At 46.1% G+C, this 11,601-nt stretch overlaps 1 protein-coding gene across 1 annotated transcript; it reads right to left on the bottom strand.

Annotated features, from left to right (window-relative positions):
* Nucleotides 1-10,348: 10,348 nt before the first annotated feature.
* Nucleotides 10,349-11,347, bottom strand: LOC141997058 (olfactory receptor 52M1-like). The gene has a single exon (XM_074969402.1). The coding sequence runs from the start codon at nt 11,345-11,347 to the stop codon at nt 10,349-10,351; it is 999 nt and encodes a 332-aa protein (XP_074825503.1).
* Between the last annotated feature and the right edge of the window lie 254 nt (nt 11,348-11,601).

Raw genomic sequence — 11,601 nt, 5'->3', positions numbered from 1 at the left:
ATCCCCAGCCTCACCCCACAGCCCTCACCCCTGCACCCCCTTCCTCCACACACCCCCATCCCTAAACTCCCTCCCAGAACCTGCACCTGCTCCCTCTGCCCCCTCCCATCCCCAAACTCCCTCCCAGAGCCTGCACCCTGCACCCCGCAACCCTCCTGCAGCCCAATCCCCTGCCCCAGCCCAGGTCCTGAACCAGACCTCCTCCCCCACCCACAGTCCCTCCCAGAGCCTTGGGCAGGTGTGGGGCGGAGTTTGGGGAGGGGCACGTTCTGGGCACCACCAAAATTTCTACAAACCTGCCACCCCTGAGCAGGGGGTCTCAGACCTGACTGAGCTGGGAGCATGGAGCAGGGGAGCAGAGAGGAGGCTGCTGGACTGGGATCCTGTTCTAGGTTCTTTACAGAATAAAGCCTGGTTCCCGGTGGTTTGTCTGAGCAGGTCTGCTCTGAGGTGAACACACACTGACTCACAACGCAGAGCACACAAAGGAGCCTCAGGCCCAGGTCCCCAAAGTTGTGTAAAAAGTCACCAGATAGGCGTCCCCTATCCTGAACAACCTCACACTGGGCCAGTGAACAGGAGGGTGGAGGGGCTACACTTGCAAGAACTCTCCCAAATAAGGGTGGGTGTTACTCACAGACCTTCACTGCAGCCCCCACCTCCCTCAGCTCCCGGCACAGCAACAGTCTCTGCCCTGGCCCCAGGGAAGCCACCTGAGGCTCCCTGCTCCATCAAAGCCCCAGCAGGCTCAAAGCAGCAGCTCCTGGTGTAGACAGTGCTCTCCCACACCGGAGCCCACCACCCGCTCCCTTCTGCACTCCCTGGAAGAGGGAGTCTTTCGCTCTTCCCCCAGGCATCATGGGAGTTGTAATTTCTAAAGCTAGATTACAGCACACAGGATCTTCCCAATTGGAACATTCCCACTAAAGTTCAGAGGCCCCTCTCGTAAAAAGAGGTTACACTCTATTATGGTGTCTTTAAAGAGTTTCCAGGCAGCTTGCAGGGATTTCACTTTTGGCACTGTACCTTTTAACTTCTATTTAACCAACTTCCCCATTTTAGTGTAATTCCCCCTTGTGAAGTTAAATGTTAAAATGTTCGTCTCCTGTAGTGTTTTCCCTGCCACAAGGATGCTAAATTGAATTATATTATGGTCACTTGCAAGCTTGTAACACCTCTGATGCAATAAACAGTGGTACCTAGACTGAACCATCCAGCCTCCGGAGTCGATCCGTCCCTCTCTCTAAATTCTACCCCCAACACCTTCTTTCCCAAATGTTTCCCCAGTTCCTAAAAAACCCTCTTCCCAACACCATTATCTCATCCACACATTGTCTCTTTAAAGTTTGTGGTAAACTGTCTATGAACTGCTTAATGGATAATTACCTTACATTAATCCAGATAGTTAATTACCGGTGACGTTTAGGAAAGAGAAGGTGACTTCAAAAGCTTATTGTTCACCCAAGGACTGCTGTGCTGCCCAGGAATTGTGTAAAGGGCTCTTGGGACCTGATCCTTTTAACTTCAGATCTGCTTAAGCTTTATCAGGGGAAGCTTGAGTCACAAGACTGTGGTCTCCAGTTACACACTTAACTACCCTGATATTGAATATTTTGACTATATAGACTAATTCTGAAAGAACTCTATGTGGCTACAAAGCCCACCATCTCTACTATGAAACTGACATAAGAATTCTATTCATGTCTGTATGTATAATGATCTTTTAACCAATACTCTCTCTCTTTCCCTTTTTAATAAATCTTAGTTTAGTTAATAAGAATTGGCTGCAAGTGTGTATTTGGGTAATATCTGAAACATTCCTTGACCTGGGAGAGGATGTGTCTGATCCTTTGGGATTGGTAGAACTTGTTTATGATGAACAAGAATTTCATAATCATCATTATACTTGACTTGGCTTTCTGGGTTCTAGGTTGCTTTAAGGGAACTGCCTTTTGGATTCTGTGTAACCAGTAAAGCATTGTGAAAGTGATTTTGTTGCTATCTTGGGCAACATAAATGATTAAGGCCGTGAATACCTTGTGCATGAGGAGAGATTAAAACAAACTGGGATTTTTCAGCTTGGAAAAGAGATGACTAAAAGGGGATATGAGAGAGGTCTATAAAATCATGACACGTGTGGAAAAATTGAATAAGGAAATGTTATTTACTCCTTTACATAACATGAGAACTAGGGGTCACCCAAAGAAATTAAAAGGAAGCAGATTTAAAACAAACAAAAGGAAACATTTCTTCACAGTCAACCTGTTGAACTCTTTGCCCGGGGAGGTTGTGAAAGCCAAAATGGTAACAGAGTTCCCATAAAAACTAGGTATGTTCATAGAGGATAGGTCAATCAATGGCTATTAGCCATGATAGGCAGGCATGGTGTCCCTAGTCTCTGTTTGCCAGAACCTGGGAGTGGGTGATGCTAATAACTTGGTAATCGCCTGTTCTCTTCATTCCCTCTGAAGCACCCGGAATTGGTCACTGTCCGAAGACAGGATACTGGGCTAGATGGACAATTGATCTTACCAAATATGGCCCTTCTGATGTTTTTATATAGAACCCACATGAATCTGCCCCCATGGTAACCCACTAGACCCCACTCCTCTCCCACAGCTGAGATAGAATCCAGGAGTCCTGACAGGATCTCTGTCTCTACAGAGTTAGTAACAAAGTATATATATATATATATATATATATATATATATATATATATATATATATATATATATATATATATATATATATATATATATATATATATTTAAACCTAACCAGTGTCTCTTATGTGACTTGCTACAAGATGTAAGAACATATTGGTTTTAGATATGAGTGGGTCAAATACTTATTTAATTTTCTTTCTTTCATATAGGACTTAGATACAGTGCTCTTGTCAGCTATTTGCTAATTTATCTGCCAGTAAACTAGAATTTTCAAGAGCCTAAGGCAACCCTGGAATCACGTTGCCACCCTAAAAAAATCTGAAATAGCTACATTCCAGCAGGGAGGTGGAAATGACAGGGGTGGTGCCTTAGGGGGAAGAGGGAAAGCAGGGGTGGAGTCTTGGCAGAAGAGGTGGGGTTTCGAGCGGAGTTATAGGGTCCATTTACCAGCAATTAGAAAAGTGGCAAAAAAGTGAGACTGATTCCCCAGATTGTCAAACTGACACAGCACAGTAAGGCCAGGAAAAGGTTTAATATCTCTTTCACTGTCCAGTCAGTGATTCAGTGAAGAGGGCTGTCATAAATATAAAGGGAAGGGTAAACCCCTTTAAAATCCTTCCTGGCCAGAGGAAAAATCCTCTCACCTGTAAAGGGTTAAGAAGCTAAAGGTAACCTCGCTGGCACCTGACCAAAATGACCAATGAGGAGACAAGATACTTTCAAAAGCTGGGAGGAGGGAGAAAAACAAAGGGTCTGTGTCTGTCTGTTTGCTGCTTTTGCCAGGGATAGAACAGGAATGGAGTCTTAGAACTTTTAGTAAGTAATCTAGCTAGGTATGTGCTAGATTATGATTTCTTTAAATGGCTGAGAAAAAAACTGTGCTGAATAGAATGACTATCCCTGTCTGTGTCTTTTTTGTAACTTAAGGTTTTGCCTAGAGGGATTCTCTATGTTTTGAATCTAATTCCCCTGTAAGGTATCTACCATCCTGATTTTACAGAGGTGATTCCTTTACTTCTATTAAAAGTCTTCTTGTAAGAAAACTGAATGCTTTTTCATTGTTCTAAGATCCAAGGGTTTGGGTCTGTGGTCACCTATGCAAATTGGTGAGGATTTTTACCAAACCTTCCCCAGGAAGTGGGGTGCAAGGGTTGGGTGGATTTTGGGGGGAAAGATGTATCCAAACTACATTTCCCAGTAAACCCAGTTAAAGTTTGGTGGTGGCAGTGGAAATTCCAAGGGCAAAGGGTAAAATTAATTTGTACCTTGGGGAAGTTTTAACCTAAGCTGGTAAAAGTAAGCTTAGGAGGTTTTCATGCAGGTCCCCACATCTGTACCCTAGAGTTCAGAGTGGGGGAGGAACCTTGACATGGTGGCAGCATGGTGGGATTAACCTGAAATCCTTTTGAGATCAATTTGAGATTTTTTGAACCAGAAAAACAGATTTTAAAAAGGAAATATATATATATATATATATATATATATATATATATATATATATATATATATATATATTTTAAAAAGGAAATATATATATATATATATATATATTTTTTCCTTTGGGGCTGCTGGAAACGAGGTCCAACTGAAAGCAGATAGTTTTTTCTCTGCTTTGGGGCCAGAGCAGAGACAAAAGGGGATTATCTTTGTGAATTGCAGGTTTTCTTTGCCTGGAGGCAGAGTAATCAACTCCTGCAGGGAAATTCACAGTCTTCACAAACCAGAGGGTTTTTTCCCCCCTACAAGTAAATAGGGGGGGTGTTCTACCCATTTGCATGGAGACAAAAGTGGCAGGATTTTATTTATTTATTTATTTTAGGATTTTGATTTTTTTTTTTTTTTTACAAGGAGCACAGGGTTGAAAGGAATTTTTTTTCCCCTTTGGGCTGCTGGTAAGCAGGTTTCCAAGTAGTTGGAGGTTTTTTGCTTTGATTTGGGGCCAGAGCAGAGACAAAGGGAATTGTCTTTTTCTGTAGGCTGACAATCACTATCAGAGAATAGGTATCCTATTCCAGCACAGCAAAATTTTAAAGCCAAGTTTTGTTTGTTTATTTCTAAACCTCGGGTGTAAATTTAGTTAAAAACAGAGAGGTTAGGATGACAGAATCCATGGCTCAACAAAAGCTGGAATTAGCCAGATTTCAGGCTGAGGAAAAACAAAAGGAACATGAAAGACAGAACACCATGAGGTTGGAGAAGGAGGTACAGGAGGCTGCCCACAGGAGGGAAATGGAGGCAAGGGCCAAAGAACTAGAGGAGAAGGAAAAAGAGAGGAAGCATGCACTGGAGATGGAGAAGGTAAAGGCTCAGCAGAATATACCAACAAACCCTAGCAATCCTTCTCCAGGTACCACTTCCCATCCCAGAAAGTTCCCCACCTACAAGGCAGGCGATGATATAGAGGCCTTCTTAGAAAACTTCAAAAGGGCCTGCCTTGGGTACAGCATCTCTACCGACCAATACATGGTAGAGCTGAGGCCGCAGCTCAGTGGACCCTTAGCTGAGGTGGCAGCTGAAATGCCTAAAGAACACATGAACAAGTATGAACTGTTAAAATCCAAGGCGAGAGTCAGAATGGGGATAACACCCGAGCATTCTCGTCAGAGGTTCAGAGCCCTAAGGTGGAAACCAGACGTGTCATTTACCCGACATGCCTAGCACATTGTGAAACATTGGGATGCCTGGATATCAGGAGCAAGTGTTGAATCTCCATTAAATTTGCCCTTCCTAATGCAAATGGAACAATTCTTAGAGGGTGTTCCTGAGGAAATAGAAAGATACATCCTAGATGGGAAGCCCAAAACTGTGATCGAGGCAGGAGAGATTGGAGCCAGATGGGTGGAGGTGGCAGAGAAGAAGAAAACTGATCGCAGTTGGAGTGGAGAGCAGAAAGGACAACCCCAGACCACATCCTATTACCGGGGGCCACCCAAGGCCCCACCTACCTCCCAAAGAACCCTCTAGACACCTTATCGTCCCACCACCCGATTCTCCAGCAACCCACCTCGCCCCAGTGACCCCTCAGCTGGATGATGTCTTAAATGTAACAAGCTGGGGCATGTAAAGACCAACTGCCCCAAGAACTCCAACAGATTACAGTTCATTGCACCGGACTCACACCAGAGGTCCGCAGGCCCAGATACCTCCCAGATACCCTTGGAGCGGAGGGAAACTGTGAGTGTGGGCGGGAAGAAGGTCACCGCGTGGAGGGACACCAGCGCACAAGTGTCAGCTATCCATGCTTCCTTAGTGGACCCCAATTTAATCAACCCAGAGATCCAAGTGACAATTCAACCCTTCAAGTCCAACTCTTTCAATTTGCCTACAGCCAAGTTGCCTGTCCAATACCAGGGCTGGTCAGGAAAGTGGACTTTTGCACTCTATGATGATTATCTCATCCCCATGCTGTTGAGGGAAGACTTGGCCAATCATGTGAAGCAGGCCAAGAAGGTGGGAATGGTCACCCGCAGCCAGGCTAAACAAGCCGTGAGGCCTAGCTCTGTCCCAGAAACTTCTATCAGGACCCGGTCAGAGGTGATGGACCCGGACCCCAGGCCAATGTCTGCAACAGCAGTAGTGGATCCAGTCCCAGAGACCCAGACAGAACCAGTCCCAGAACCGGAACCAGCGGAACAACCAGCACGAGACCCATTGCCAGCACTGAATCCAGTACTTGCAACCTCAACACCAGAGGGCACCACCGAACCTGAACCAGCAGCAGCCCAGAACCCTACACAAGAAGCTCAGCCAGAGCCTGAACCCCAACATAGTGTCCCAGCAGAGAGCGGTTCACAGTCAATGGAAACATCCCCATCCCCTACATCGCTTCCAGAGGGACCAAGCATAGGTCCACAATCCAATGAGGAACTGATGTCTCCAGCATCAAGGGAACAGTTCCAGACCAAACAGGAAGCAGAGGAAAGCCTCCAGAGAGCTTGGACGGCGGCACGGACCTCAACCCACCACCTCTCAGCTCTTCTAATCGATCCAGGTTTGCTGTAGAAAGAGGACTTTTATCCAAGGAAACTCTTTCTGGTGGACACCAGGTAGACTGGCATCCTCAGAGAGAGTTGGTAGTTCCAACTAAATACCGGGCCAAGCTCTTGAGCTTAGCCCATGATCACCCTAGTGGCCATGCTGGGGTGAACAGGACCAAAGACCGTTTCGGGGGGTCATTCCACTGGGAGGGAATGGGCAAGGATGTTTCTACCTATGTCCAGTCTTGTGAAGTATGCCAAAGAGTGGGAAAACCCCAAGACCAGGTCAAAGCCCCTCTCCAGCCACTCCCCGTCATTGAAGTTCCATTTCAGCGAGTAGCTGTGAATATTCTGGGTCCTTTTTCAAAAAAGACACCCAGAGGAAAGCAGTGCATACTGACTTTCATGGATTTTGCCACCCGATGGCCGGAAGCAGTAGCTCTAAGCAACACCAGGGCTAAAAGTGTGTGTGCCAGGCACTAGCAGACATTTTTGCCAGGGTAGGTTGGCCCTCCGACATCCTCACAGAAGCAGGGACTAATTTCCTGGCAGGAACTATGGAAAACCTCTGGGAAGCTCATGGGGTAAATCACTTGGTTGCCACTCCTTACCACCATCAAACAAATGGTATGGTGGAGAAATTTAATGGAACTTTGGGGGCCATGATACACAAATTCGTAAATGAGCACTCCAATGACTGGGACCTAGTGTTGCAGCAGTTGCTCTTTGCCTACAGAGCTGTACCCCATCCCAGTTTAGGGTTTTCCCCGTTTGAACTTGTATATGGCCATGAGGTTAAGGGGCCATTACTGTTGGTGAAGCAGCAATGGGAGGGATTTACACCATCTCCAGGAACTAACATTCTGGACTTTGTAACCAACCTACAAAATACCCTCCAAACCTCTTTAGCACTTGCTAAAGAAAACTTACAGGATGCTCAAAAAGAGCAAAAAGCCTGGTATGATAAACATGCCAGAGAGCGTTCCTTCAAAGTAGGGGACCAGGTCATGGTCTTAAAGGTGCTCCAGGCCCATAAAATGGAAGCATCGTGGGAAGGGCCATTCACGGTCCAGGAGCTCCTGGGAGCTGTTAATTATCTCATAGCATTCCCCAGCTACAACCGAAAGCCTAAGGTGTACCATATTAATTCTCTGAAGCCCTTTTATTCCAGAGAATTAAAGGTTTGTCAGTTTACAGCCCAAGGAGGAGACGACGCTGAGTGGCCTGAAGGTGTCTACTATGAAGGGAAAAGTGCTGGTGGTGTGGAAGAGGTGAACCTCTCCATGACCCTTGGGTGTATGCAGCGACAGCAGATCAAGGAGCTGTGCACTAGCTACGCGCAGATGTTCTCAGCCACCCCAGGGCTTACTGAACGGGCATACCACTCCAATGACACAGATAATGCTCACCCAATAAAAGTCCAACCTTCCTGGGTGTCTCCTCAAGCTAAAACTGCTATAGAACGGGAGATCCAGGATATGTTACAGATGGGTGTAATCCCCCCCTCTGGAAGTGCATGGGCATCTCCAGTGGTTCTAGTTCCCAAACCAGATGGGGAGATACATTTTTGCGTGGACTACCGTAAGCTAAATGCTGTAACTTGCCCAGACAACTATCCAATGCCACGTACAGATGAACTATTAGAGAAACTGGGACAGGCCCAGTTCATCTCTACCTTGGACTTAACCAAGGGGTACTGGCAGGTACCGCTAGATGAATCGGCCAAGGAAAGTTCAGCCTTCACCACACATCTCGGGCTGTATGAATTTAATGTCCTCCCTTTCGGGCTGCTAAATGCACCCGCCATCTTCCAAAGACTTGTAGATGGTCTCCAAGCGGGATTAGGAGAATATGCAGTCGCCTACCTTGACGATGTGGCCATATTTTTGGATTCCTTGGCAGAACACCAGGAACATCTACAAAAAATCTTTGAGCGAATAAGGGAGGCAGGACTAACTGTTAAGGCTAAGAAGTGTCAAATAGGCCTAAACAGAGTGACTTACCTTGGACACCAGGAGGGTCAAGGAACTATCAGCCCCCTACAGGCCAAAGTGGATGCTATCCAAAAGTGGCCTGTCCCAAAGTCAAAGAAACACCTTCAATCCTTCTTAGGCTTGGCCGGTTATTACAGACGATTTGTACCGCAATACAGCCAAGTCACCGCCCCACTGGCAGACCTAACCAAAAGAAACAGCCAAATGCCATTCAGTGGACTGAAAAGTGTCAGAAGGCCTTTAACCACCTTAAAGTGACACTCATGTCTGACCCTGTACTAAGAGCCCCAGACTTTGACAAACCGTTCCTAGTGACCACAGATGCGTCCGAGCGTGGTGTGGGAGCAGTTTTAATGCAGAAAGGACCGGATCAAGAATTCCACCCTGTCGTGTTTCTCAGCAAAAAACTGTCTGAGAGGGAAAGCAACTGGTCAGTCAGTGAAAAAGAATGTTACACCATTGTCTACGCCCTGGAAAGGCTACGCCCATATGTTTGTGGATGGCGTTTCCATCTGCAAACAGACCATGCTGTGCTACAGTGGCTTCATACCGCCATGGGAAATAACAAAAAACTTATTTGGTGGAGTTTAGCTCTCTAAGATTTTGATTTCGACATCCAACACATCCCAGAAATGTCTAACAAAGTGGCTGATGCACTCTCCTGTGAAAGTTTCCCAGAATCAACTGGTTAAAATCGTCCTTGAGATGTGGAAAATATTCTTAGTCTTTATGTACTTGGTAGTATATTGAGAGGTGCATGTGTCTTATTAACTCTGTTTTTCCTAGAGCTCCAGGAAGAAATCCCAGCCAGCGTTTCACCCTAGCTGAGATTTGGGGGGCGTGTCATAAATATAAAGGGAAGGGTAAACCCCTTTAAAATCCCTCCTGGCCAGAGGAAAAATCCTCTCACCTGTAAAGGGTTAAGAAGCTAAAGGTAACCTCGCTGGCACCTGACCAAAATGACCAATGAGAAGACAAGATACTTTCAAAAGCTGGGAGGAGGGAGAAAAACAAAGGGTCTGTGTCTGTCTGTTTGCTGCTTTTGCCAGGAACAGAACAGGAATGGAGTCTTAGAGCTTTTAGTAAGTAATCTAGCTAGGTATGTGTTAGATTATGATTTCTTTAAATGGCTGAGAAAAGAACTGTGCTGAATAGAATGACTGTCCCTGTCTGTGTGTCTTTTTTGTAATGTAAGGTTTTGCCTAGAGGGATTCTCTATGTTTTGAATCTAATTCCCCTGTAAGGTATCTACCATCCTGATTTTACAGAGGTGATTCCTTTACTTCTATTAAAAGTCTTCTTGTAAGAAAACTGAATGTTTTTTCATTGTTCTAAGATCCAAGGGTTTGGGTCTGTGGTCACCTATGCAAATTGGTGAGGATTTTTACCAAACCTTCCCCAGAAAATGGGGTGCAAGGGTTGGGAGGATTTTTGGGGGAAAGACGTGTCCAAACTACATTTCCCAGTAAACCCAGTTAAAGTTTGGTGGTGGCAGTGGAAATTCCAAGGGCAAAGGGTAAAATTAATTTGTACCTTGGGGAAGTTTTAACCTAAGCTGGTAAAAGTAAGCTTAGGAGGTTTTCATGCAGGTCCCCACATCTGTACCCTAGAGTTCAGAGTGGGGGAGGAACCTTGACAAGGGCCCAGAACGAAGTCACCAGTCAGCTCTGCACGGGGCTCGTTCTGAGCACCAAAGCACCAGGAGAAACATTTACATCCCTTTATGAGTGAAGAGCTGGAGCAGCTTGTCACGGATCTCTTTAGTCCTCACCCCGTAGATGAGGGGATGTAGCAATGGGGGCACCACAAGGTACACGTTGGCACTGAGAATGAAGAAATGCAGAGGCACATTGTGGCCAAAGCGATGTGTGAGGGAGGAGAAGAGATCTGGGATATAAAAGGTTAAGATGGCACAGAGGTGAGAGCTGCAGGTCCCAAAAGTCTTAAGCTGGGCGTCCTTTGTGGGGAGGCTGAAGATGGCCCTGAGGATCTGGGTATAGGACATGGCAATAAAAAACACATCCAGACCAGTCATCAAGAATGCGAAAGAGAGGCTGTAGTAACTACTGACGCTGGTGTCGGCGCAGGCCAGCTTCACCACAGCTATGTGCTCACAGTACGAGTGGGGGATGATGTTCGTTCTGCAATATGGCCACTGCCTCGCCAGGATTGGACAGGGCAGTGAGAGAATGCTTCCACGCAACACCACGGCCAAGCCGATCTTGGCTACCACAGTGTTTGTCAGGATGGTCGAATGTCTCAGGGGATCACAGATGGCCACGTAGCGATCAAAAGCCATGGCCACGAAGATCCCAGACTCCATCGCTGAGAAGCACTGAATGACGTACATCTGGGTGAGGCAGATATGGAAATCTATCTCTCTGGAATTAAACCAGAAGATGCTCAGTATTTTGGGCAGGATGGATGTGGACAGGACCAGGTCGGTGACAGCCAGCATACAGAGGAAATAGTACATGGGCCCATGGAGGCTCTGCTCCGTCTTCACAATGAACAGGATAGTGAAGTTCCCCAAGATGGCTATGGCATACATGGTGCAGAAGGGGATGGAGATCCAGACATGAGCAGCCTCCAGGCCAGGAATGCCCATCAGGATGAAGGTGGAGGGGTTGGTAAAGTCAGTTGTGTTGGAATCTGACATGGAGTATGGGAGAAGGTGTCCAACTCTGAGGCAGAACGGTGTCTCCTGCATGTACCGTATGTCCCCCTGACTTCCTGTGTGTGCCCAGGGTCTAGGGTGAAGGTTGCAGTACAAATGCCTGGAAGGAGAGACAATGTTAATATGAACAGTAAAAAAGAAGTAACAATAAAAAGAATCACTTCTGTAAAATCAGGATGGTAAATACCTTACAGGGTAATTAGATTCAAAACATAGAGAATCCCTCTAGGCAAAACCTTAATTTACAAAAAGACACAAGGACAGGAATATCCATTCTATTCAGCACA

This window comes from Natator depressus, chromosome 1, assembly GCF_965152275.1.
Source record: "Natator depressus isolate rNatDep1 chromosome 1, rNatDep2.hap1, whole genome shotgun sequence".
Lineage (NCBI taxonomy): Eukaryota > Metazoa > Chordata > Testudines > Cheloniidae > Natator > Natator depressus.
Note: the sequence above shows the minus strand (reverse complement) of the source record. Positions and strands in the feature narration are given on the sequence as shown.

Coding starts and splice junctions, on each gene's coding strand:
- LOC141997058 (XM_074969402.1), bottom strand. CDS start 11,347: ATGCAGGAGACACCGTTCTGCCTCAGAGTTGGACACCTTCTCCCATAC.